Source organism: Delphinapterus leucas, chromosome 14 (assembly GCF_059928025.1).
Source record: "Delphinapterus leucas isolate spDelLeu-1000000601 "Yukka" chromosome 14, BTC_Dleu_Yukka2, whole genome shotgun sequence".
NCBI classification, from domain to species: domain Eukaryota; kingdom Metazoa; phylum Chordata; class Mammalia; order Artiodactyla; family Monodontidae; genus Delphinapterus; species Delphinapterus leucas.
In genome coordinates this window covers 6480797-6508718 of record NC_143142.1, presented here as the reverse complement: position 1 = coordinate 6508718, position 27922 = coordinate 6480797, and the positions used below count along the sequence as shown (strand labels likewise).

Here is a 27922-nt window from a genome sequence, read left to right as displayed (position 1 = left end):
CAATCCAGTGGTGAACACAGGAATAAGCTGCAGTGTTCCTGTTTAGGTCTCTGACCTCACTTCCTCGGAAGTAAACCAACATTTATTGTGTAGTAGGCAGTGGATCCCCACCATGACCCTGTTTTGCATATTTGGGGCTCCCGGGCTGGGGTACGTTTATGTCAGCTCCCTCCAGACCTACTACTGTCCTTTGGCCAGGACGCGGTGTTGTGCAGCCACCTGCTTCCGACTGGCAGGGAAAGTGTGAGAGCCGGGGCAAAATCCCTCCCGCCCAAATGCCTGCTCGATGTGGAAAGGCGCTCCGAGCCCAGGTGTCTGCGCTGGACGAATGGCACCATGGCCGGGCCCCCGCGGCCGGCTTTCACCCGCCAGCTCTCGGCTTTCCACTCTCCTGCGGCGAGGGCGCCTTCCCCTGCCCTCCGGAACTTTGCGACTGGAGCACGGTTCCGGGCGGGGCCTGTTGGCGAGCGGAAGCGGAAGTGTGCCAGGGAGGCGTAGTACTGGTAGCTGCGGTGTCGGAGCTAGCCATGGAGCACGTGACGGAGGGCTCCTGGGAGTCGCTCCCGGTGCCGCTGCACCCGCGGGTGCTGGGTGTCCTGCGGGAGCTGGGTTTCCCGTACATGACGCCGGTGCAGGTACCCGGGGCCGGGGAGGTGGGCCCTCGGTACGCAGGGGGCAGTTGGGGAAGGGGAGGCTCAGGGCGGGCCCGGCAGCCGCTTAATTGGATGCGGCCGGTAGGTGTTAGGACTCGCATCCTGGAGTTTTTACTCCTCCGGCTGGGACTTTTGCCACGTCTTTCTGCTGCGCCGACTCGGGTGATGCCAAGCTGGTTAATGATCGCCAGGCAGAGGCGGCAGGCGGCGGCTCACCTGTGCCAGGGTCTTCACCGCCCCCCACCCCGCCCTTAGGTGCTGGGACCCAAGTGCCTGGTTCGTATTCTCCCCCTACCCCCTCTAGCTGTGAGACCTTGGGCAAATGGCTTAACCTCTCTGTGTTTCATTTCCTTTCTCTGTGAAATGACGAAAATAGTATTACCAGAGGGTTGTTGTGGAGATTACCTAAGACAATTTGGGGCACATCATGGGCGCTCAGTAAATGTTACCTGCTGTCATTGTTTTTATTACTTGGGCTAAGTGAAGTGTCCTGGTCCAGTTTATTCATTTATTCAAGAAATTTCTTGAGGACAAACTACATATTGGGTAATTTTTTCTAGGCTCCAGGGATTTTGCAGTGTTGGTCCCCACTCATGGGCCTTGTTTTCTAATGCCCGAGAGAGAGAAAGGGGTAAAGGAATAAGGTAATTTCAGCTGGTGATAACTGTTGTGGAGGAGACAGTGACAAGAAGGTGCAGGATAGGAGATAAGATAGGGGAGGCCTCTCGGAGGAGGTGTCATTAAGCTGTTACCTGAATGAGAAGGACCTGGCTGTGGGGTGATTGGGGGCATGATATTCCAGCAAAGAGAAATGCCCGTGCAAATGCCCTGGGGCTGGAAATGAGCTTGGAGGAACAGAAAGAAGGCCTCTGTGACTGGAGCAGCATGAGTAGTGTAAGAGGTGAGCAAACCGGGTGCCGGATCGTGCAGGATCTTCCTTGTAGGGAGCTTGTATTTTATTCTAAATGCAGCGGGAAGCTGTCTTCCATGGGAAACTGTGCAGAAAGGGAAGGGATGTGACTGCGGCATAGAGAATAGACTTTAGAGGAATAAGAGGAGAAGTGAGGAGGTCCATTAGGAGGCCACTGTCAAGTTAGAGGTGATGGTGGCGTGGAGTAGAGAGGACGCAGTGGATATTGAAAAGTCAATGTTGGGATAGCTTTACGGCTCCTGAGGGGCCAGATGTGGGGTTCTTGAAGAAGGAATCTACAGGGACCCTGAGGTTTTTGACTTAGCAGCTGGGTGGATGGTGGTATCATTTATTGAGTTGAGGAAGGCTGGGAAGGATAACAGGCTTCAGAGGGAAAATCAAGAGGTTTCTGTTTTGAAATGTTAAGTTGAGATGTCCATAGGCTTCTCAGGAAAGGTGTGGAGGAAGCAGGCAGTGCTCTGTGCCATGCCTCGGGACTGTAGTGCAGACAAGACCCAGTGTCTGCCACTGGAGTCGATGGTCTAGGTGCTGTCGACTATGGTAGTCACTCACATGTGGCTGTTGAACACTTGAAACATGGTGAGTCCATATTGAGATGTGCTCTAAGTGTGAAATGTACAGTGGATTTTGAGGACTGAGTGTGAAAAACAAATGAAAAATCTCATTCTTTTTTTTTTTTAAATAAATTTATTTTATTTTTGGCTGTGTTGAGTCTTTGCTGCACGTGGGCTTTCTCTAGTTGCGGCGAGCAGGGGCTACTCTTCGTTGCGGTGCGCGGGCTTCTCATTGCGATGGCTTCTCTTGTTGCAGAGCACGGGCTCTAGGCGTGTGGGCTTCTGTAGTTGTGGCACGTGGGCTTCAGTAGTTGTGTCATGCGGGCTCTAGAGCGCAAGCTCAGTAGTTGTGGCGCACGGGCTTAGTTGCTCCGCGGCATGTGGGATCTTCTTGGAGCAGGGCTCGAACCCATGTCCCCTGCATTGGCAGGCGGATTCTTAACCACTGTGCCACCAGGGAAGCCCCCCCACCCTGTTTGACAACCCCAAATGTCTTCAGACATTACCAAATGTTCCCTGCGGGCACAGAAATCACCCAGGCTGAGACTTACTTGTGTTGAAGCAGTTAGAAAAGTGCTACACGTGCTGCAATGGGTGAGCTCAGGCTCTGGGGACCAGGAGTGGAGGTCCTGGAGGGGGCGACCTTGAAGCCAAGACCTGAGTCTGCTTCAGGTTCAGCTGCTTGTTGCTGCAACCAAAGGGCCAGGCCTCTTGTAACCCTGTGGGTTTTCTGCGGTGTTTATAATTAGAGGGCCTATTTAAATCGTTGTTTTGTGATACTAGAACTGGAAGGAACACAGTGTCTTCAAACCCTTCTTGGTCCAGAGAGGAAGAGTAGGCGAGGCAGGGCTAGAACTCAGGACCCCCAAACCCCAGCTTGGCTCACTTCCCCTCCATGCCATCTGTGTAGACACCGCTGCTGTATTACCTGTGAGCTGACCCCACTGGGGCCCCTGTGGGTGACTGTAATCGGAGTCCAATTTGTGGTGGGGTCCAGTGTGACCAAGGCCAGCCTTGTGTTCCTTGGGCTTTGGGCCTCATCGGTGGAGTCACGGCATCCCCTAACCAGTGCTCTGCCATCTCTCTCTTCAGTCTGCAACCATCCCTCTGTTCATGAAAAACAAAGATGTTGCTGCAGAAGCGGTGAGTACCTTGTGTAAATGCAGCTTGTCTTCCTGTTTTCCTTCCAAAATGAACTGTGAGGAAAAGCAAACGGAAACTTTCTGCCCTTTGCAGGTCACAGGTAGTGGCAAAACACTCGCTTTCATCATCCCCATCCTGGAGATTCTCCTGAGAAGGGAAGAGAAGTTAAAAAAGAGTCAGGTGAGGATAGCTAAACGGTTTATTTTCACTTAGTCATCGGAGAGTTCACAGTTGAGGAAGAAGCTGGTCAAAAGCTTGAAAAAATAAGAAGGAAAAAGTACAGTCTGTCCTCATTACCTGCAGGCTCTGTGTTTATGAATGTGCCTACTGCTTAACGTTCATTTGTAGCTCCCCAGAGCAGCACTCAGTGTGCTGTCGTGCTCATGCCTGCACCTGTATGGGGCAGCGACAAATGGGAGTCGCCTTATGGCACTTTCCCAGCCGAGTCTGATCAGGGTGATACTGCCTTCTCGTTCCAGCTCTCAGGCTGTAAGCACGTGTCCTTTTCCCGGTCAACTTACTGCTGTGATTTTTTTTTTTTTTTTTGGTGATTTCACTGTTTAAAATGACCCCCAAACATAGTGCCGAAGCGCTGTCGAACGTTCCTGAGTGCAGAGAGGCTGTGATATGCCTTACGGAGAAAATACATGTTGCATAAGCTTCTTTTGATAGTGCTGTTGGCTATGGGTTCAATGTTAATGAATCAACAGTATATATTAAATGAGCTGTCTTTATTTAATAATTTAATTGAAGTATAGTTGACTTACAAAATAAGGTATCTTTAAACAGAAATATATGTAAAACAAGCTTATGTATTGATAGGTCGACACAGATGTGGCCAGAGGCTTGCAGGAACCTAACCCCATTTCCCCAGGAGCAATGGTCCAGTGTTCACTAACAGCGTATGTGGCCACTTTGTAGAACAGAACGAGGACTGACTATAATTCAAACTACAGTTGACCTTTGAACAGCAGGGGTTTGAATGGTGCAGGTCCACTTAAATGCGGGTTTCTTTCAGTAGTGAATAACTATAGGTCTGCACCAGCCGAGGTTGGTTTAATCCCTAGATGCGGAATTGGGACATGGAGGAACCAAACCGGTTGTATGGAGAGCCAGCTATAAATAGTTTGCGGATTTTCGACTACGCAGAAGGTTCACATCCCCAACCCCCACATCATTCAAGGGTCAACTCTCGATGTGTACTGTGACCAGGCATGACCGGGCACTGCTGGAAAAGCCCAGGAAGTGCTGTTTCTCTGGGAACCTTCGTCCGTTAGGTGGAGGGTGCAGTCTCATGTGAGTTCAGCTCTGCAAGCCCTGGGCTCTGCTAATCATGTGCCTTCCCCCGCGTGGGCAGGTCGGCGCCATAATCATCACACCCACGCGAGAGCTGGCTGTTCAGATAGATGAGGTCCTGTCGCATTTCACGAAGCCCTTCCCACAGTTCAGGTAAATGGGAGGCAGGGTCCCTGTCAGCCATGGGCTGTGATTTTGCCTGGCCTGCTCAAAGACACTTTTCTTGTTTTAGCCAGATTCTCTGGATCGGAGGCAGGAATCCTGGAGAGGATGTTGCGAGGTTTAAGGAACACGGGTAAGTTGCCTTGCTTGCTCTTGGCATTGAACCCAGGAGGAATCGACACATGATCTAGGCTTAACCGGAAACCCCCCGCTTCAGAAGCTCCCTCCCCACAAAAAGTTCTTTCTTCAGGCCAACCTCCCATTTTGCTCACGGGCTCGTGATCTCGTCCCTCCTGTGGTGGTCCCTGACCTCTCCCCGAGCCCCAGGCACACAGATGATCCACCTGTCTGCTTGGCATCTCCCCAGGCATCTCACAGCTGTTGCAAATGCGTCTACAACAGGAGCTTGGAATTTTCATCCCCAGACTTGCACCTCGTCTGGAGCTTCCTGTTCATCTGCCCCCGTTGCTTCTCCTGAAGTCAGCGGCCCAGCCTCAGCTCGTCCCGGCCCCTCCACTCCCCCTCACAGCCAGCTGACACCACGTCCTCTGCGTTTTCTCTCCAGAGCGCGTCTCTAACCGTCAACCTTCCCATCTCATTTCCCCCCTGGACTCCTGCAGTGGCTTCTCTGTCTCTCTCTCTCCTGTGTGTGTCTACTATTGCCCCCAATAGTCCACTCTCCGCGTAGCAACCAGAATGCCAGTCGGGTCATGTCGCTCACTGAAAGCTCTTCAGTGGCTTCTCCTGGCCCTTGGGGTAGATCCTAGTGTCTGCCTAGGGCCTGTGAGCCACCACTCTCCACTGCTGCCTGCTTCACAGCCCGCCCTGCTGCCACAGTGGGCTGGCGTTCTCCCAGGTACTGCACGTGCCAGGCTCTTCCGTGTCTCCAGGAGGCTCGGGAAAGTTGGGGTGGTGTCTCTCCGGCAGCATTTTACCTTCAGAGCCTAGTGAGGCGCTGAGCACACAGCTGGTGTTTAATAAACATTCGGAATGCGTGTTTGAATACGCGATGGCCATCACTCCTTGGCATTTTATTGTCCCATGATGAATAAGGTTTGTAATGAGCAGCAATAGAATTTGTGCCCAGTTTGTCAGTGAATCTCCATAAAGAAAACTATTTTTCTTGAGCACTTGCTGTGTCCAGCTACAATGGGAGATACTTTGCAGCAGGGGTCACAGACTCGAGTTGCTACAGGGCTCAGAGGATAATATAAACGTGTGAAGGGGGTGGGCGGGGACTGGGAGGGACTGGCTAGTTCACGCCTGAGTACTCACCTCCCGCTGATCGCTGCCCACAGAACTCTGGGCTCAGTTCTCCAGGTTTTGAATGTTTTAAAAAGAATATGGAATTCCAGATTTCTGTGTGTTATCTCCAGGTTGTTTTAACTGTTGGCATGTAATTCACATTTTAAAAAAACAACAAAACTTTCCTGCAGGCCACCCGGTCTGTGGGGGCCACGTTTGGCTTTCAGTCTGCGTTTGTGATCTTTACATAAAATTATCTCTAGTTCTGTTCACATTCTCATTTTATAGATGAGTGACCTGGGACCTCAAGTGGTTGAGTAAAGTCAGGGGGTCAGCAAACCCTTTCTGTAAAGAACCAGATGGTAATTATTTTACCTTTGTCGATCACACAGTCTGTGTCATAAAAGCTCACCTCTGCTGTTATCGTGTGAAAGCCGCCAGAGGCAACCCATGAATGAAAGAGGATGTGTAATTACGTGCCAATAAAATGTCACGAAAGTAGCGGAGTCCAGATATGACCTAAGAGCCAGTTTGCTGAGCCCTGCCCTTGATCTCAGCCTGGAACCCAGACCTGTCCCCTCATGGCGCAGCCTTCTCTTCCCGCTGTGGTGGTCTCCCTTCTCTTCCCGCTGTGGTGGTCTCCCTTCTCTTCACTGGCATTTTAGATGACTTTTGCTGGGGGGAATACAAAACTTGGTGTTTGGAATCACAGAGGTCCCCGAGATCCAGCGAGTGCGGTAAATGTTAACTTTGTTTTCATAGTGGGAACATCATTGTGGCAACCCCAGGCCGCCTGGAGGACATGTTCCGAAGGAAGGCAGAGGGCCTGGATCTGGCCAGCTGCGTGAGGTCCCTGGAGGTCCTGGTGTTGGATGAAGCGGACAAGCTTCTGGATATGGGGTTTGAGGCGAGGTACTGGAGTTTGGACTTCGTGGGCTTCGGGTGACACAGGATGAAAGGGAGCTCAAGATGGAATTCCTTTGTTACTCCATGACTGTCTCTGTTAGCCACATGTGTATTTCTTTTTTTAAATAAATTTATTTATTTTATATTTTGGGTGCGTTGGGTCTTCGTTGCTGCGTGCTGGCTTTCCCTAGTTGTGGTGAGCAGGGGCTACTGTTCATAGGGTACACAGGCTTCTCATTGCAGAGGCTTCTCTCATTGCAGAGCACGGGCTCTAGGCGCGTGGGCTTCAGTAGCTGTGGCTCACGGGCTTTAGAGTGCAGGCTCAGTAGTTGTGGCGCACGGGCTTAGTTCCACGGCACGGTTCCCGGACCAGGGCTCGAACCCGTGTCCCCTGCACTGGCAGGCGGGTTCTGTTTATTGATTGACTGATTGATTGATTGCTGCCTTCGGTCTTCGGTGCTGCATGTGGGCTTTCTCTAGTTGCGGCGAGCAGGGGCTACTCTTCGTTGCAGTGCGCGGGCTTCTCGTTTTGGTGGCTTTTTTTGTTGTGGAGCATGGGCTCTAGGCACATGGGCTTCAGTAGTTGTGGCACGCGGGCTCAGTAGTTGTGGCTCACGGGCTCTAGAGCGCAGGCTCAGTAGTTGTGGCGCACGGGCTTAGTTGCTCCATGGCATGTGGGATCTTCCCGGACCAGGGCTCGAACCCGTGTCCCCTGCATTGGGAGGCAGATTCTTAACCACTGCGCCACCAGGGAAGTCCCCACATGTGAATTTCAAATCATTAGGTTGTTTAATCCTTCAGATTCTACCACACAATTTAAATTCCATTTCTTATGTCTTTGATGTTCTTAAGAAGTGTTTTCCTTCATGGCTTCTTTAAAAGTTTCTGTGAGTTTTAAAAAAGTAAGTAGCTTTATTGGGATATAATTCATATGTTACACAGTTCACCCATGTAAAGTGTACAGTTTCATGGTTTTTAGTCTCAAAAAGTTTTGTCTTAATTTCACTCTTTTAATTGCCCCCCATTGTAAAAGTAAAATTATATGCTTACATTGAAAAACCTTGGGAAAATGAGAGTATAAAGAAGAAATGAAGATCGCCCATAATCTCACCTCCCAGTAGTAGCTACTGTAAATATTGTGATGGTTTTCAGTCTTTTAAAATAACCTGTTTAGTATCATAAAACACCATTTGTTGATTATGCTGTTAATTGAGGGGTTAAGATGAGCCCTCTCTTTTTAGCATAAACACCATCTTGGAGTTTTTGCCGAAGCAGAGGAGAACGGGCCTCTTCTCGGCCACTCAGACACAAGAAGTGGAGAACCTGGTGAGAGCAGGCCTCCGGAACCCTGTGCGCATCTCGGTGAAGGAGAAGGGCGCGGCGGCCAGCAGCACGCAGAAGACCCCCTCCCGCCTGGAGAACTACTACATGGTGAGTGCTGGGTGGTCTCACTGACTCCTGCAGGCCATCGAGGAGGATGTAGGGGTCTAAGGTACAGCGTGGGGACTGGGGTTAACAGTGTCGTGTACTTGAAACTTGCTAACAGAGTAGTTCTTCAAGTACAAAAGGGAACTATGTGAAGTGGTGGGTGTGTTAATTCACTTGATTATGATAATCATTTCACAGTGTACGCACATGTCATCACTTCGTACACCTTCAATGTATACATGTATGGATTTTTAACGTGTAAATATGCTTAAATATATACAATTTTTATTTGCCAATTATACCTCAGTAAAGCTGGAAAAAATAAAACAAGTATTAAAAGCAATTTACTGAAAAAAATTACTAATTTTTTTTGACTTGAACTGCTTTCAGTAAGCTTAGTTACGTTTTTTGGGGGGCCGTGCCGCACAGCACGCGGGATCTTAGTCCCCCGACCAGGGATCGGACCCGCCCCCCTGCAGTGGAAGCGCGGAGTCCTAACCATTGGACTGCCAGGGAAGTCCTGTTTTTCCTTCTAAATGATCAGCTAGAATAATTGTTTTAACAACTTATTAGATTTTCCAAGTTTTATCAATATGGTGTACAGTGTTCCCACTGATATATGTTAACTCTTAGCAATTAAAACAAATAAATAAGCAAATGGGACTTCCCTGGCTGTCCAGTGGTTAAGACTCTGTGCTTCCACTGCAGGGGCACGGCTTTGATCCCTGGTTGGGGAACTAAGATTCTGCATGGTGTGGCGTGGCCAAAAAAAAAAAAGCAAACAAGCAAGCCAAAAATAAGTGCTCTAGAGACTGGCTTTCAGTTTTCTAGGAAACTAAATCTATAAAATGATACCCTGTGGCACATTTTTTTTTTTTTTTTTTGCAGTACGCGGGCCTCTCACTGCTGTGGCTTCTCCCGTTGCGGAGCACAGGCTCCGGACGCACAGCCCCAGCGGCCATGGCTTATGGGCCCAGCCGCTCTGTGGCATGTGGGATCTTCCCGGACCGGGGCACGCACCCTTGTCCCCTGCATTGGCAGGCGGACTCTCAACCACTGCGCCACCAGGGAAGCCCCTGGGCACTCTTAAGTAATACGGACCCTTGGGTCCAATTCCACAGCTATGAATCGTAATCTGTATGCTGTGTCCAAGGATCTGCATTTTAAAGACCTCCCCGGGGGTGGTGTTATGGCCGGCATGGCGCTGTCTGCATGTTGGGGTTTGGGAGGTACTTACTGCACTGGGTGACTCCCTGTCCTCAGTTACATGACTTTGTGACTTACGTGTGTCAGCAGCCCAGGCTGATGTTTATTCTCATCTCGGTAGACTGAGTAACATTCTGACGAAAGTCTGTCCCTTTTCATGGAGGAAATTAGATTCCTTAAAATTGAAGGCCGAAACTGAAAATAGCTATGGGGTTATTATTGTCAGCAAATTTGTTTTTATTTTATTGGTTTTCCTTTTTATTTTATAGGTATGTAAGGCAGATGAGAAATTTAATCAGCTGGTACATTTTCTTCGAAATCATAAGCAGGAAAAACACCTGGTCTTCTTCAGGTAATACTTCTGGGGTTCAGCCACACCCAGAACGTGCACATGTGTGTAACCTTCAGGTTTGGAATTCCCTTCAGGTTGTTTGTCTGTCAGGAATGTGTTTGCTGCAAATGACTTCTGCAGCTCAAGCTGGAGGGGTTTATTTTTCTCCTGTGAAAAGAAGTCCAGAGGTAGGCAGTTCCTGACATTGGTTTCTGTCTCAGCAACGTCAAGACCAGTGTTTCTTTAACTGTCTTGGCCTTTCCTTCCTGTAGGTCACCTCCTAGTTTTAAGATGACCACTGTGACACCTGCTGCCACGTTTGCATTGAAAGCAGATAAAAGGAAAAGCAGGGAGAGGGGGAAGGGCAGTGCTTGCTATATCCGACCCTTTTAATCAGAAAAGCAAAAGACTTTCTCAGACAGCCCCCTCCCAAGCTGACTTCTGCTTTCATTGTATGGGCCAAAGGTGGGTCACCCAGCAGCCCCTCACTTTAGGAGATGGGAAAAAAACAAGTGGGTAGCTGTCCCAGCCTCTGTAGTAGAGGGAGGTGAAGGAGGAAGTGGTTGGGAGGGTGTTTGATCCGCCAGCCTAGTGTCTGCCACACTGGGGTGTGTCCTGTTGTCAGAGTGCAAGATAGGAACAGTTGTGTGCATCCTTTGGGCTGTTTTTTTCCTCCTCCAGATATACCTGTGGTGTTGTCTTTTTGGCAATACCAAAATAATTTTATGTTTCTTTTCCATCCATCATGTCACCAATAAAATGCATTAGCTGTACTGTCCCACAGTTAGAAATACAACCTGGTGCCCACACCACACACACGCACACATACGCACACGCACACGAAACTGAAACAAAGATTTCATAAAACTGCATTTGACTAGGTGGGATGCATTCTGATGCTTTCTGTTCTGTTCTGCTCTAAGTTTTAAAAAATGCTGGTCCAGACTCACTAAATTGATTTCAGAACCCACCAGATTGCTTTCAGGATCTGTGGGTTGTGACCCTAGTGTGCAAAACTGCTTTATTATGTACTGATGTGACTCTTGGTGGAAACTGGGGAATCTGGCAGCAGTCAGTTAGCACAGGTGTTTAAGACAGGAGATTTAGACAGGAGTTAGCCCGAATTGGAATCTTGCAGCCTGGTGTAGTGGGAGAACGTGGGAGACGGAATCACACCTTCCTCTGGTTCTCCTCTGCCACTCACTCGTACTGCCTCTCTGGAAGCTTCAGGTCCCTCATCTACAAAAGGATGTGACATCCCTTTGGGATCCCTCAAATAAAAAAGGTGAACTTTATTAGAAGGGGGCTGTGTAGGGAGCTCACAGACTCAAAGAGAAAGTTGGGTGCACCGCCTCTAGGGAAGACAGGATCTGGGGGACCCAGATGGCCATCTCTTTAGGGCACAGCCTCATTGGGATGACCCTGCTCCAGTCCCCTTTTGTCCTCAACTCCAAGTCCAATATCCAGGATAGAGGACCTGATAGGTCTGACTTCTTCTGAGCCCTTGGGAACTGCACTGAATGGGGAAGAAGCAGTTCCCTGAAAGAAAAGCAGGAGGAAAGCTATATTTAAGATGTCATCGTTCTTGTTGTGAAGGACTCCTTCCGTTTAATTAGTTCCTCCGGGAGCCAGGGAGATCCCCTTGCTAGAACAGCTTTAGACAGGAGGAACACGTTGTTTGGGTTTTAACTCCTGCTGAAGGGGTTTTGTCAAAAGATTGGCCTTCCCCTGGCCGAGAGCTTAGTTGTGGATGATAAGCACAGGCATTCTCCTCTGCAGTCTCCCGGGACGACTGGGTGGTCCCACTGCATCTAGTGCTTGCGGCCTCCCTCCCCCATCGCAGGAGGACCAAGGCGGCCTACGACTCTAAGCCCTCTGTCCCCTCTCGCAGCACTTGCGCCTGCGTGGAGTACTATGGAAAGGCTCTGGAGGCCCTGGTGAAGGGCGTGAAGGTAATGTGCATTCACGGAAAGATGAAATATAAGCGCAATAAGATCTTCACGGAGTTCCGCAAATTGCAAAGGTGGGTTGGCTTCCTTGGAGATGGCGGATCTCCAGCCACTCTGCTCTTTTGCAGGTCGCTCTGCCTTGAAACCTCACGTGTTCCCCTGCCTGGAACTCTCTTCCTCCCCAACCTGGTTATCACATCTTCTCTGTATAAATATCCAGAGCCCCTGCCCTCTGTCCTGACCCCATTACACTTTGCTACACTGACTTCCTTACTTATCTGTCAACTTCCCTGCTAGGTTGTAAGCTCCATAAGAACGGGAACCTGTGTGTTGTGTTCGCTCCCCCAGTGGGGCTTTGGTAGCTGTTTGTTGAATGACGGAACAGACAGGAGCAATCCATTAAAGGCTGTAGATTGTCAGCTGGTGGCTAGGCTGTAGGGAACTTGTGACTCTAGTGAACATAACTTGATTCTGTTTGTGCATAGAAATAATACTTCTCTGTGTTTCTTAATCATTGAGCCTTCTGGCTATGTTAAAAGCAATCTTTTAGGCAAAGTGATAGAATTGATGGATACATGACAGTCTGGGAGGGAAAATTTCATTTGTTTTTTTAAACGGCTGCAAAGGATTAGACCAAATACTGTGGTTTTTTTTTTTTTCTTTTCCCTCAATGGAAATATGCTAATTTAAAAAATCTTTCCAGTGTTTCCTCCCCACCTCTTTACAGATTTCACTGACAACTTGTGAAGTCCTAGAGGTTCTTAGGAGGAAGAAAAATCAAAATGTTATTCCTATATATTTGCTTCTGTGAGAGATTCTGCAACCTGTGTTATTACTGTCATCCCTCAGTAAAGACTGCTTGATGGTGAGGGAAACAGTGGCCTCCTTACTCAGTGTGGTGTTTTCTCATTTTCTAGTGGGATTTTAGTGTGCACTGATGTGATGGCCCGAGGAATAGATATTCCTGAAGTAAACTGGGTTTTGCAGTACGACCCTCCCAGCAATGCCAGGTACAGCATGAGAGAATGTTACCCACTCTGTCTAGGAATCTAGCTTAATGAAATAGGAATCCTGAGGAAGAAGACATAATGGTGGTTGTCACAACATTACGAAATAGCAAAAATAGGGGAACTGGTGAGTTATCATTGATAGGTCAATAGTGACACTGTATTATCACTGAAATTTCAGTCATTTTCAAATACTTTTTTTTTTTTTGCGGTACGCGGGCCTCTCATTGTTGTGGCCTCTCCCGTTGCGGAGCACAGCCTCCGGACGCACAGGCTCAGCGGCCATGGCTCACGGGCCCAGCCGCTCCGCGGCATGTGGGATCTTTCCGGACCGGGGCACGAACCCGCGTCCCCTGCATCGGCAGGCAGACTCTCAACCACTGCGCCACCAGGGAAGCCCCCTCAAATACTTTTTAATAGATCTTTTTTATTTACTTATTTATTTTTAAATATTTTGGCTGCGCCGCACAGCATGTGGGATCTTACTTCCTTGACCAGGGATGGAACCCATGCCCCCTGCATTGGAAGTGCAGAGTCTTAATCACTGGGCCATCAGGGAAGTCCCTTAAAGTTCTTGCAGAACTGCACAGGATAGAGTGTTTAAAGGAGAACAATATATACACCATATATGAAGATGTCAGTTATTCTCTGAAAGCAAGCATATATTCCTGATAAATGCCTCCAAACATAGGAAAGCACCTGTAAATACAAACTCCTAAGCAATAGTTGTTACTTCCGGGGGGGGGGGGGATGCGGTTCCTCATAGGTCACTTTTATTTTCTTTTTTACGCTTTTCATTGTTTTTCAAATTTTCTGCTGAGACTGCTTCCTCCTACCTGTACCGTCAGATAGGCATAAATTTAAAAGTTTTATAGTTCATAGTAAATGTCTAACAGAACCCTCTCTGGTTTGCACGTGTACTTTAATAGCCAGCTCTTCTATAGCACTAATAAGCGGCGGGTTGGTATAGAGCTCCTCAGGTCATTTTAGGTGCATCAGCCTTGCGGCTGCAGGCCTGTGCTCTGCTCGGCCACCGTCACGTGGTAACCGTGTTCCTGCCCCTTGTTCACAGTGCCTTCGTGCATCGCTGTGGCCGCACAGCCCGCATCGGCCACGGTGGCAGCGCACTTGTGTTTCTCCTTCCCATGGAAGAGTCGTACGTCAATTTCCTTGCAATTAACCAGAAAGTAAGCTGTCTTCCTTTTTCCTACGGAATGTCCAGTGCTGGGGTAGTTGAAAAAGTTCTTTTCCAGCAAGTGGGGTCCAGAACTTAGATTAGGGGTTGCAGACACACAGGGGCCAGGCTGGTGATGTCCGTGCGGGAACCTGGCTGGCTTTATGGCTGTGGAGAGGCTCTGGGGTACGGCCACTGCTCGGCCCCAGCTAAGTATCACTAGTTGGGAACATAGACCTATGTTACCATACTTTCCAACCAGAAATCAGGATTATTAGGTAAAATCTCATTTTAAACTTTGCTTTAAAATTTTTAAAATACTTTCTGGACCAAGTAAAATACTTTGCTTGGATTTGGGCTTCCAGGCCTCTGCTTTAAGATTAAAATGGATTGTTCTGCCTTTGGTTTTATTGGCACTGGCTTTTATGGGGTAGCCTTGGTTGGGGATGAGGGGATTCCAGCCAGAAGTGATGCTGTGGTCCCTGTGCAGTGCCCCCTGCAGGAGATGAAAGTCCAGAAGAACACAGTAGACCTCCTTCCAAAGGTCAAGTCCATGGCCCTGGCCGACAGAGCTGTGTTTGAAAAGGGCATGAAAGCTTTTGTGTCGTTCGTCCAGGCTTATGCAAAGCATGAGTGTAACCTCATCTTCAGATTAAAGGGTAAGTTGGACTTCCTCACATAGTTGTATCTCCATCTGAAACATCTGGTGGTTTTAGAAGTATTACAAGTATGAAAACTGCTTTGTTTGATAAAAACGTCAGGCCTTATTACTCAGCCATAAAAAGAAACGAAATTGAGCTATTTGTAATGAGGTGGATAGACCTAGAGTCTGTCATACAGAGTGAAGTCAGAAAGAGAGAGACAAATACCGTATGCTAACACATATATATGGAATTTAAGAAAAAAAGTCATGAAGAACCTAGGGGTAAGACAGGAATAAAGACACAGACCTAATAGAGAATGGACTTGAGGATATGGGGAGGGGGAAGGGTAAGCTGTGACAAAGCGAGAGAGAGGCATGGACATTTATACACTACCAAACGTAAGGTAGATAGCTAGTGGGAAGCAGCCGCACAGCACAGGGAGATCAGCTCGGTGCTTTGTGACCACCTAGAGGGGTGGGATAGGGAGGGTGGGAGGGAGGGAGACGCAAGAGGGAAGAGATATGGAGACATATGTATAGGTATAACTGATTCACTTTGTTATAAAGCAGAAACTAACACACCATTGTAAAGCAATTATACTCTAATAAAGATGTTAAAAAGAAAAAAGTCAGGCCTATGCCAGGCTTAATGTATTCTAAACATTTAAAAGAAAGTCTTCCTGGGAATTCCCTGGTGATCTGGTGGTTAGGACTCCGAGCTTCCACTGCAGGGGGCATGGGTTCGATCCCTAGTCGGGGAACTAAGATCCCATGTGCTGTGCAGCGCAGTCAAAAAAATAAAAAAAAAATAAAATAAAAGACAGTCTTCCTTGGGTTTGAGTAGACAGAGAATACGCTGGCTGCCGAGTATTCCTTTTTAGTAAAAATGTAATTATTTTAATTCTAATTAAAATGAGCCCGTTAGATCATTTAGGTGGACAAAATTATATTGTTATGAATGTTCTGTGGGTTGATGCCTGTAACCCTGTTTTGGGCGTGCTAACCGCAGTGTTTCGGTTTAATCAGACCTCGATTTTGCAAGTCTTGCTCGAGGTTTTGGCCTGCTGAGGATGCCCAGGATGCCAGAGCTGAGAGGAAAGCAGTTTCCAGATTTCGTGCCTGTGGATGTCAATACAGACACCATTCCATTTAAAGAAAAAATCAGAGAAAAGCAGAGGCAGAAGCTATTGGAGCAACAAAGAAAAGAGAAAACAGAAAATGAAGGGAGAAGAAAATTCATAAAAAATAAAGCTTGGTCAAAGCAGAAGGCCAAAAAGGAAAAGAAGAAAAAACGGAATGAAAAAAGGAAAAGGGAAGAGGTAAAGTTTGCATTTTTATTATTTAAATACTCAACTTAGAATTCTGAACAAGTTTCACTTAAGTGTAGTGTATAGTTATCTTCTAATAGGAATTGCATAGGACTCTCAGATTTCTATACTCCCTTGGTGGCTTGGGTGGGGAATGCGCTGTGTTTGTGGAAGCTGATCTAAGAGCAAGTAGTTACTGATTAAAAATTGCTGGTTTCACTTAGAACACTGTTGCTGAGAAATTCAGTAGCTTGTTGATCTCTTCTGCACTCAGGGTTCTGATATCGAAGATGAGGACATGGAAGAACTTCTTAATGACACAAGGCTCTTGAAAAAGTTTAAAAAAGGCAAAATTACTGAAGAAGAACTCGAGAAGGGGCTGTTGACGAGTGGCACAAGATCAGTCGAGACAGATTTGGGGATCTCAGATTTGGAAGATGACTGCTGATTCCTGCCGCTCAGGCGAAGTGCACGAGAGCAACGGCAATGCCACGAGCTGCCCTGCGCTCGCAGATAGCTTGCGCTCGCGTCTACTGAACAGCAGAACTTCAGCAGACGTCCGGGAAGAACCACATCTCCCAAAGCTGCTGTTGCAGACGGCAGAGATGTGAGGGGTTTCACGCTCATGAATATGTTATGAAAAACATACCAGCTTTTGGAGTCTAACAGAAGAAAATGTAAATTAACTGAGTGTAAATAACAGATGTCAGTATTTATTTTGATGGGTTACTCAAAGAGCTCATTGTTTGGTGGCTATTTTATACTTATTTTTTAACATAGAGATACTGATGTAGACTTGATTTTAGGCCTTTTAAAATTCCTCAGTGTTTTCAGGCACCTGATCTCCCTGGATGTCCTTCTCCCTGGACTTCAGTTCTCTCTTTGATGTACTGTGCAGAACACCTGCACAGCCCCTAGTACTGTTTTATTGATGAGTATCTGAAAAACAGAGGAAGCAAGTCATTCTGGAAAAGAAAATTATTATGCCTTCTGTTGAATAAACTGTATTTCATTCTAATTGTGCCTTAAGTGTGTGAAGGTGGCTGCATAGTGTCTTTACCACGATGGACAATACATTTGGGCCTGGGGTCAGCTTGCAGTACCGATGCAACGCCATATCAAAATCTCTCATACAATTTGAAAAGATGCTGAATTGTTCCCAAGAACAATTTTAAAAAAGCTGTTCAGGACCCAAACATGTTTAAATTCACATCTTTCCCAGATACAGAATTAAAGTTTGCAAATATTCTGGAAGGCGTCTTTGTAAGTGGTGAGGCATGCAGGATACTCCTGCCAAAGACGCTGTTTCTGTCTTGGGTTCTCATGTTCACTGCTGGAAGCCTGATGCAGATTCAGCAAGTGTTTCCTGCCTTTCTCACACGGCACCGTGTAGCCTGCATCCTGGGTGGCTGTTGGTTGCTGGAGGGGCGCCTGGCCGCAGTTAGGACCCCTGCTCTCTTAGGCCTGCATGGCTTTCATTGATGCTTCTGGCAGATAAGTCTGGAGTGTGAGGAAGATGAAGGGAGGGGGACGGGGCACATCTTCTTTCATCAGTCAAGTAGCCAATAATCTAACTTGTATTTCTGGAAACTGGAAATGAATGAAAGTGTCTGGAAACCATAAGCACAATTTAGGTTGGGTTCTAGGGGAACCATGAACATATTTTAGATGGGACTGAAATGAATAAAAAATTCTCCAAGACGTATGACTTTAAGTCCTTAGTCAATAAAATTTCATAAAAAAACAATTCAGTTTTGGCCTGGCTCACTGAGGGGCCAAGAGGCTGCTCCCAGCATCAGCTGTTCGCCGGCAGGAAAGGGCCCGGCAGTTACAGATAGAGCTTGATGAGTTCGTCGCTGACTGCTGAGGGCGTGAGCACCCCCAGGTCTGTAAACAGCAGTGTGATTAAGGAAGGGGAGGTGTAGTCGACCCACGGGTGCTCCTCTTTGAGATCCTGTTCAGTCTGCGTGGACTTCAGAGTATCTGCCTTGTACTGAGGAGACAGGAAGCATACGTTAGTCTGCCCCACGTGTTCAGGGCTCTGAACTGGAGAGGCCTTGGCCTGAGCTATTAGTGTGCTCCTGCCTCAGAGTGCTCTCTGGAAACGGGGGGAGGCCAGCTGTGCAGCACGCTGGCGAGGGGGACGAGTGTGGCTTGGGTGAGCAGATCATTAAAGAAAAACTTAAGCCACGTGTCCCCTCACTGGTGTGCTGGATTAACTCCTCCAGACCTCTCAAGACAACCATATAGAGCATTTATAGAGTGCTTACTAAGTGCCAGGCACTGTGCTAAGTTCTTCCCATGGATTATCTCAGAATTGTCGTAACCCTTGTACAGATAACTGAAGTTCACAGAGCTTACAATGAAAGGACTTGCCCAAGGTCACATGGTTAGTAAGTGGTGGAGATGGCAAGTGAGCCCAGACAGCTGAGCCAAAACTTCGACTATTAACCAGTTTCCCCTGCCTCCTTGGCCTGTATCTAGTGCTTAATTGAATGAGAGACAAAGACTTAAATTCTGGGGACAAATTAGGCTGTTCAACAGCCACCAACTTACCTTTGTATCCTGAGTATTGGAAAAAATAGTGGAAGTGAATAACTTAATGGAACATTCTTAGCACTGCGTTTTTCTTCAAAGGTTTCAGCTTAGACTCAAATACCCCTTCAAATATGTAAAACTCTTGCCTTAAACTTATCTGGGACATCTTGCTGGTTTAGTGGGAAGAGCCGTACAAACTTGAAACTTTCTGCAACAACATAAAAAGGTTTGTTCTGTGCTTTGGCACACACGGCCATCTGGTTGGTTCCAATCTGGGAAGTCGGAGAAAAGCGGAGAAGGGTGAGATCTTATGGCATATCTGAAGTGGAAGCAACAGAAAGTATATGAGTGAACGTAATATATGTACTTCTGGCTTTGGAATTACAGAAGACCTTTAAAAAAGAAAACACGTTTCTCCAAAGATATACAAATGGTCAATAGACACATGAAAAGATACTCAAGATTCTTAGTCACGAGAGAAACACAAGTCAAAACCACAATGGGATACTGCTTCACATCTACTAGGGTGGCTATAGTTAAATGAACAAGTGTTGGCAAGGATGTAGAGAAATTTGGAATCCTTGTACGTTGCTGGTAGGAACGTAAAATGGTGTAGCTACTGTGGGAAACAGTTCGGCAGTTCCTCAAAAAGCTAAACACAGAAATACCATATGACCCAGCAATTCCACTCTTAGGTATATACCTCAAAGAATTGAAAACAGGAACTCAAATAGGTAATCGTACACCCGCGTTCCCAGCAGCATTAGTTAACAATAGTCAAAGGATAGAAACAACTCAAGTATCCATCAACAGATGAATGGATAAACAAATGTGATGTGGTACATTATGCAGCCATAAAGAGGAATGAAGCACTGACACATGCTACAATATAGATGAGCTTTGCAAACATCATGCTAAGTGAAATAAGCCAAACTCAAAAGGACAGATATTGTATGATTCCACTTATATAAGGTACCTAGAATAGGCAAAAATCATGGAGGGAGAAAGATTAGGGGATGGGGAGAGGAAAATGGGGAGTTTTGCTTAATGGTCACAGTTTGGGGTGATGGAAAAGTTTTGAAGACAGACAATGGTGATGGCCACACAACAATGTGAGTGTAATGAATCCCACTGAACTGTACACTTAAGAATGATTAAAATGGCAAATTTTTATGTTATATATTACCACATACAACAAACTATCGTGAAATCTTTCCATGTTAAGCAACAGATAAATTTTAAACATTATACTGATGTCAAATATGCTCCATTAAAAAGAAAAACCAACCAAAAACTCAATTCCAGTTAAAGCATGTTTTGAAAAAATATAAATTACATTCTCCTAATCTACACAAATCAGTCTCCAAAGCAGGAAGAAATCTGAACAAAATTTGACCGCTGCAATGGCTCATGGGAACTGGGAAGCCATTGGCTGCAGTGGTGGAGTCTTGAAGCTAAGCAGGGTTAGAGGAACGAATCGTTAACAATACAGAGCTAGCTGGATGTCTGAGGTCAGTGATGTAGCTCCACGCCCTGAGCAAGGGCCTGTGGAGAACTGATGCTCCTACCTTGTTAATGATTCCTCCGTTTTCAACAACTCCTTCAGCACCAACAATGACAAGATCCACTTTCTCCATGATGTAGCTAAGGAAATTAAAAACAATTTTTTAATGCTCCCTTTTCTTTGCTCTTCTTAGTAGCAACATCGCCTGCAAAGATTAATACTCCATTTTCACCAAGGTAAGTTCCTCTCATAACTGTCTTCCAAAGAGCACTGAACTCATGAGACAACCGCTGGCACTGTTACCGGTTCTGCTACAGGGGCACCAAGACCTGTTTTGGTCACGACACCACAATAAGACGTGTAACTCACCCTGCCACCCAGTAATGTACATGCATACGTGTGTAGCTGAAGCAAGGATTTCATGACCCGGCATTTATCCTTACTACATGTGGCACATTCTATTTTCCTTTCTACGTTAATACAAACAAAATTTAAAGACCTGATGTGATCTGAAGTTGGAAAAAATGTTATGTAATTCAAGAATCTTGCAGGTAGGCTGAAGGCCAATCTACCTTTTGAAATGAGCAATTAGGGACTTCCCTGGTGGTCCAGTGGTAAAGAATCCACCTTACAATGTGGGGGACGTGGGTTTGATCCCTGGTCGGGGAACTAGGATCCCACATGTCACGGGGCAACTAAGCCCGTGCGCCACAACTACTGAGCTCGTGTGCCTCAACTAGAGAGAAGCCCGCGTGCCGCAACAAAAGATCCCACGTGCTGCAACTGAGACCTGACACAGCCCAAACTAAATAAATAATAAATAGATCTTAAAAGAAAATAAAATGAGCAATTAGTAGAATTCTTTAAAATGTTTACTCTTAAACACATTCCTAATTTCCTTAATCATCTCCTTATGTGTTTTCTTTCCAAGGGATTATTACTCCTGTTTTCTCTTGGGAGGCACGCTGCCAATCCATGGAGCATGTCACCTGGGCTTTAGGAGTGAAGTTGCACAGGTGAGACGAAGAATCCCAGAGTGCCACTGAGGGCAGCCCGTGTCTTCAGATGAAGAGGGAGCACTGGTCACATGTGCTGACCTGACCTCTGCACCTTGCTCTTAAAATGCACTATGATACCGCCATGTAAATGACTCCCCCTCTCCCTGACATCCTATAGCCCTGTCTGTACACTATCAAGGCCTTATAATGAGCTTGCTGGTTTAGCCCAGCTATCAGTTAAGAGGCGGGACGCTGCCCAGTCCAGTTTTATGAACGAGACTCAAACCTTCCAACTGGAAGTGCCGTTCCAAGCCACCCCTGGGAGTGGGCGAGGAAGAGTAATTGTGGCGGGGGAAGCCAGGCACTTACCCAACAGCGGCATCCAGTACGACGGTGACGGGGACACTGAGGTGGCAGAGGGCTTTGGCCATTTTCTCACTGAAAGTGACAGTTTGAGAACATTAGAAAAAAGTCCAGGAAGGTCTCCTAGTGGTGTATGGTGAGTCACTTCATTTGGACAATGATAAATCACTTTAGCTGGAAACTCAGTCCACATTAATGGATTAAGGGGCACATCCTGAGACTCTGGACTAAGGAAACAAGAATTTGGGTCCTTTAGAAGGAAGTATGTGTTTTAGGAGAACTGCGCTCTTGGGGATACAAAAAGATATGTAAATTCAGAAAAAAAGGGTTTTTCTTTTACTATGTTCTGGCTAGATATGAGGTGAATTATCTATTCCTTGATAAAAATCTTTCAATTGCTGTTCCTCTGACTTAAGTACTAACTAAAACCCCTAGATCCTGTACTGTGACCTACTTCAAATTCACGGTGATTTTTCTTCCAGGGGCAGGAATGGGCACTGTCAAAGGCAATGCTGACTGATTGGCAAATCAGGGGCCTATTCTGACTCCTCTTACAATGGATTCTAATCCTCAGTTTGCTCTTTAAAAGGACTGCTGGGCTCATAACCAAATGGAAGGATACTTGCCCTGATAAGTCAGGCTGTGACTCTGTAATGTACACACTGAAACGCTTCTTGGCCACCACGGCTGCTTCCAAGACTCTCAGGACCACTCTGGAGTAGGCGTGAGTTAATATTCTCTGTGGGCACAGAAAGCTCTGTCAAAAGGGCAAGCTTCTGGCGATCACCCATACTCTGTGACCCTCTGATGCATGTTCCTGGTACCCTAAAGCTTCTCCATATGCTTTCTCACAAATCAGCTGTAATCAGAAAGGAGATCCTTGATAGTACACTGACTTTAAGCCCATATACAAGCTGAAAAAGTTTTCTGCCAGAGGAATATATTATGGGTCTCCTCTTCCCGTAGCAAGCGCAGAAGTGACATCTCCATGTGGTGTTACTCAGACACAAAAGCCTTTATATCTGAAGGCTCTGTTAGGTTCCTTTGGGTTGGCTTCCCTAATTCTAAGACATGGTTCGCACGCTTGGGCATACAGGCACCAGGCAGGTAGCATAAAGGAATGCAGGGGGCCGGTTGGGGCCAGCAGCAGAGTGGAAAGGCTGAGCTCCAGCTGTTGTCATGTGGGCCCACTGTGGTCAGATCATCTGGTTTTTCTAGAGGCGCTGAAAATCCAATATTTCAATGTTAGCTAACTAATTTTTAAAAACTTATAAACGCTGTTTGGGGTAAACACAACCCATCTGTGGACTGGATACAATTTGCAGATACTCAGATGTAATCTCCGCTCCGGGGAACAGAGTGCAGACGACAGTGTAAGCAAGGAGGAGGGACATAGCTCCCTAGCTCCTTTCTGGGCCTCGCCCAAGAGCTTGTTAGAAATGCAGGTTCTCAGGCCCCACCCTTGTCCGACTGAATCAGAATCTTCATTTAAAAGATCCCCAGGTGGTTCATCTGCATTTTCAAATTTGAGCAGCTGTGCTGGAAATTTAGCCAAAATAGCACTGATGCGGGTGGTTATTACACATTCAACTCCACTAGAGCAAACGAATCCTGCAGCGAGTCTGCAGAAGGAGAAGGCCTCGGCGAGAGGCAGTCACAGGCTTGCCTCCACTTGGCCCCAAGATGGCTTTGTTTGCAGCTGGCTTGTGTACAAGTTCCACTCGCATCTATTACGTCATTTATTTAATAACATACTCCAAAAAAAAAAAAGACTTCAAAAATTGGGAAAGGGGTAATAAACAGTGGACAAGAGTCCAGATGCAAGTGAATACTTTTATGGTCGATGGAGGCTTAGATGGCAGAAAGAAGGCGTGCTGCCGGGAGAGACGTCATAAAAGTTTTACGACCCCTTTGCTGGGAGACTGACTTGATGTGCAGCTCCCGTCTTTCCTCACTCAGCTTATGAACACTTGGTGGTATCTCTGTAAGAGCGTTTGGAATGAAGATGAAAAATCTCAATCCAGTGCTAACATTCAGCAGGAAGACAGTCAGTATGAACCAATGACAAGAGCTGTGTTAATTTAATTCAGATTAATTTAGTACATATCCAGTAATAAAAAATACTTTTTTTAGTAAGACACCTTATCAAATCAAGAATCATCCATGCTGTCCCAGGGTTTTTCTCTGCCTGTTTAAAATGACAACCACCTATGATAATAATATCTACATTTAGACAGTGCTTACTATGTGCCGGGCATAGTGCAGAGTCCTTACACATACCATCTCATTAATCCTCACAACACCCCTATGAGGTAGGTGCTGTTATTACCCTTATTTAACAGATGAGAAAACTGCAGCACAGAGAGGTTAAGTAACTTGTCCAAGGTTACACAGCAAGTAAGTGGCAGAGGCAGAATTTCAGCCCAGGAGTCTAACTCCAAAGTCCTTGCTCCCAATCACCACACATGATCAAGATCTACTCACCGCCCCATCTTTGATGAAAGTATGGCACAGATCTGCAATTTTATTTCTCGACAGTGATGTTCTCCTGAGAAAAATCTCTCCCCGCTCAATCATGATCTTTTTACATTTGGAGTAATCCTAGGAAGAAAAGAGCAAAATGAGGTGAAGGGGAGGATCCAGATAAAGCTGAGAATATTTGTGGCCAAACAGAGAAACGGAGAGGTAACCGAGGAGGGCAGGGGCTTACGGAGTATTCCAGGGAGGTAAGGCTAATGAAGCGCAGGAAGAGCTCCCCGCCCGAGGACACGGCCACAGAAGAGTCCACGCCACACAGGGTTTCTATGGCACTGGTGAGATTCGCTCTCAGGCCCTGGAGTGTCTCCCCTGGAATGATTACACGAGGAATGTGACGTTCATTTTTGACCCTTGATGGGTCTGTGATTCACTCACTCATTCAACCAGTGTTTACTGGGTGCAGGCTGTATGCCAGGCGCTGTTCTAGATTGTAGAGATACATCAGTGAACGTGACAGACAGGGTCCCAGCTCTGACGGAACTCCCTTTCTAGTGGGAGAGGCAGACAGTAAACAAGCACACAAAGAAATCAACAAGTTAATTACAGACTGAAATGAGGACAGAAAAAAGCAGAATGATGAGAAAGGTGGAGCTACTTTAGACAGAGTTAACAGGGGTGGTCTCTTGGAGTGCAGGCCTAAGCAGAGACCTGAGTAAGAAAGGATCCAGCCGAGTAAAGATCCAGTGGGAAAAGTCTCAGATGCAGACTATAAACGCAAAGGTCCCAAGAAGGGAATAAACTTGGTATGAGAAACAAAGAGAGGCCAGAGTGAAGCACAGCTCAGTGAGGGACAGCATAGAAGGAAATTAAGTAGCAGTGACAGAAGAGGTCTGCGGGGTGGGGTAGGTAAGGCTTAGGTGTTTGGATTTTTTTTTTTAATACTTATTTATTTGGCTGCCCCGGGTCTTTAGTTGTGGCATATGAACTCTTAGTTGCAGCTTGTGGGATCTAGTTCTCTGACCAGGGATCCAACCTGTGCCCCCTGCATTGGGAGTGCAGAGTCTTAGCCACTGGACCACAGGGAAGTCCCAGGTGTTTGGATGCTATTGTAAGTGCAATGGGAAGATGCTGGAGGTTGTCTTAGAGACATGCATCTCTAGGCCAGCGCTTCAGATTAAAGAACACTTTGTTGGGCTTCCCTGGTGGCCCAGTGGTTGAGAGTCCGCCTGCCGATGCAGGGGACACGGGTTCATGTCCCGGTCTGGGAAGATCCCACATGCCGCGGAGCGGCTGGGCCCGTGGGCCGTGGCCGCTGGGCCTGCGCGTCCGGAGCCTGTGCTCCGCGGCGGGAGGGGCTGCAGCGGTGAGAGGCCCCTGTACCGCAAACAAACAAAAAACAAAAGAACGCTTTATTATTTTTATTGTTATTATTATTATTTTGTTTATACCCAGATGCTTACGTTTAGGATGTCTGAATAGTAGTAATCACAATGATGACATTAAAACCAGAATTTATACTGGAACATTCTCTACAGCAACTGCAAAGAAACTGTCACAAGACAGAAGCTCAATAAATCCTTGTAAAGCTCAACTATTGCTATAATTTAAGCTTCAAAGTTAACCGGTATAATATGGTCATTCTTTTTTTTTTTAATGTTTTTTTCTTTTATTTCTAATTCTTTCTTGAATTCTATCACTACATTTCTGTTTTTCTAAATCTGATTTATATTATGTCTCATGTCTTGTACCATTTTAAAAAAATTTAGCTCATTGTGAAATAGCGTGTTATGGTGTTTTTTTTTTTCTGGTTGTCGCTCTTTTTTGGGGGGTTTATTTATTTATTTATTTACGTTTTGGTGTGATTTCATTGTCTGCAGGGATGTTATTCTCATTCTGTCTTCCTTACAGTAACTTTTATGGGGTTTGGACATAATCATTTCATTTTTAAGTGAAATGAGTTTTCCTGATCTTTTAGAAAATGACTTCGTTCAGTTGTCTTTTCTAACCCCACAGAGCTCCCTCTTCCATTGTTTTATGTAGTGTTAAAAAATACAGTAGTTTGCTTTCTGAGATTTCTTGGTTCTGTTCTCCTCCCCAAATCTTTTCTGGACTTTCTCTTTCTTTCTTTTCCTTTTCTTTTCATTACCCCAACCTTCTGCAATGTTGATTCCACTCCCCACTATTCAGTGGGGACCCTGGCAGGAAGAAGCCCTGGCAGGTCAGTTTTGAGAAAATGTAGGATCTATGCTGGTCTAACCCCTTCAGTCCATCTGGCTGGCTCCCTGCACTCACCTGCTATTGTAGTGAGTAGAACCACAGCATCCTCCCAATTTCAGCTGCTACTCTCAAAGTGAGACGGTGCACCTCAGATTGGGACTTGAACCCACATGCCGGGACTCGAACCCGGCCAAAACGCACCGTCTTCCAACTGAGATCACACACCTGGCTTCAGGACTTAATGAAGCTCAGGTTCTTGATGTCTCATCACAGAAAGAATTCAGTGAGAGACAAAGTGATGGATAAGAAGTGGATTTATTTAGAGAGAAACACACTCCACAGACAGAGCGTGGGCCATCTCAGAAGGTGAGAAAGGCCAATATGGTCATTCTTGATTCAAAGTATATTTCATTGAAAGGAGACCCATTCAATGATAACTTGAGGGCTCTCTTCACATTAAAAGGACAGAAAAAGAGGGAGGAGCTGAGCTTGGGGCTGCATTACCTTATGTAGGCACACATCCATCTCTCACTTGCTACACTTCTAACAGTTATGAGCAGACTTTCCTAACACCTGGAGTGATGGAGGATGACCGTCTTTACCTTTATCTCTCCTCAAGTACTCCAGCAAAGTCCGGATGGCAGCTACTGCTGAGGCCATGTCAGGATCTTCTTTCATCTGAGACTTAAAGTATTCAATTAACTCTGGGAAGGGAGAAAAAAGTGATTCATCAAATTCATTTAGCAGGATAGACGACCAGAGAGCTTATCAATGACTGTTGACTTTAAAAAGCAAACTAATTTAAAAAATATTTTCTTGGGCTTCCCTGGTGGCGCAGTGGTTGAGAGTCTGCCTCCCGATGCAGGGGACACGGGTTCGTGCCCCGGTCCGGGAAGAGGCACAACAGTGAGAGGCCCGCGTACCGCAAAAAAAAAAAAAAAAAAATTTTCTTTGCAGGGTGTTTGGCTTCAGGGGCACCATAAATGTTGACGGGAATAGATATGACATCACTCTACTATTTGCAAACTCTTTCTCTCTCATTTTGCAAAAGCTAGCCATGTACAATGGCATAAAATTTAAGCCCCATCAAAAGGTAGTGAAAGGTCATTCTCCCCCTTATCCTAGACCCCAAGTCCGGAAAGAATCCCAGAGCCAGCCTCCTTACCGATTTCTCCTGCACCCTCCAGTCTATGCCAAGTCAAGCGTATTCACCTACATACATATGTACATGTATGTGATGCAGAGGTCCACCCTGCTCTCATTTTTTTTACATGAAAGGTACTGTATACACATTAGTTTGCCCTTGCTCTTCACTTAATAAAACACCTTGATAACCACATTAGACAAGCAAATCAAATACGCCTTTCTTTTAATTCTAGTACCAGATCCAACAGGGCAGGGAGTCTTACTCATACTTCACATATGAGGAAATCAAGACTGCGAAGACCTGCACATGCGTCCGAAATCTCACTTTTTTGGATGGCACTGGAAAGCGTGGGGAGAAGGGGTGTCCGGGGATACCCCCAGGACCCATTCCCTGCAGCGAGTGGTTTTAGTTGTGACTAGAGGAACCACATCCAGCTAAACAGCCTGAGCTTGGAAAGTGACCTCTCCCGGAGCCCAGTCTGGGCGTGCGAGGTGGAGGGATCCCTGCGCGGCTCCGCTTTAGGCCCAGCAGGCCCGTCGCGTCCCAATTTACCCTTGTCGTCCATGGTGCCCTCTGGACCGCGGGGCCCGAGGGGCCCAGAACCGCTCGCGCCACTTGGATGGGTCCAGCGACCGCGCGGGCTCCGAATCACAGTGACCGACAGCGTACAGCACGGCTCTGCACGGCTCTGCACTCCACTTCCGGCGCCTTGGGGGCGGGGCTGTGGCTACGGCTCGCGGCC

General features: G+C 46.7%; 2 protein-coding genes across 5 annotated transcripts; one reads left to right on the top strand and one right to left on the bottom strand.

Moving 5' to 3' along the window:
- The first annotated feature begins 260 nt into the window (after positions 1-260).
- DDX55 (DEAD-box helicase 55) lies at positions 261-16953 on the top strand. Of its 4 annotated transcripts, XM_022597780.2 has the most exons (14): positions 261-635; positions 3231-3281; positions 3375-3461; positions 4639-4730; positions 4810-4872; positions 6747-6896; positions 8132-8321; positions 9794-9876; positions 11747-11878; positions 12722-12814; positions 13884-13998; positions 14476-14644; positions 15655-15947; positions 16210-16953. In XM_022597780.2, the coding sequence occupies exons 1-14, from the start codon at positions 276-278 to the stop codon at positions 16381-16383; spliced, it is 2052 nt and encodes a 683-aa protein (XP_022453488.2). In that variant the 5' UTR covers positions 261-275; the 3' UTR covers positions 16384-16953. The 4 variants fall into 4 exon arrangements, with proteins under 4 accessions (XP_022453488.2, XP_022453490.2, XP_089750522.1 ...); XM_022597782.2 differs by lacking the exon at positions 6747-6896; XM_089894396.1 differs by lacking the exon at positions 11747-11878.
- EIF2B1 (eukaryotic translation initiation factor 2B subunit alpha) lies at positions 15949-27859 on the bottom strand. The gene is made up of 9 exons (XM_089894408.1): positions 27733-27859; positions 26636-26737; positions 24049-24185; positions 23823-23939; positions 21961-22077; positions 21345-21409; positions 20042-20117; positions 18620-18745; positions 15949-17928 (listed from the first exon to the last, which is right to left on the bottom strand). The coding sequence occupies exons 1-9, from the start codon at positions 27743-27745 to the stop codon at positions 17764-17766; spliced, it is 918 nt and encodes a 305-aa protein (XP_089750534.1). The 5' UTR covers positions 27746-27859; the 3' UTR covers positions 15949-17763.
- Between the last annotated feature and the right edge of the window lie 63 nt (positions 27860-27922).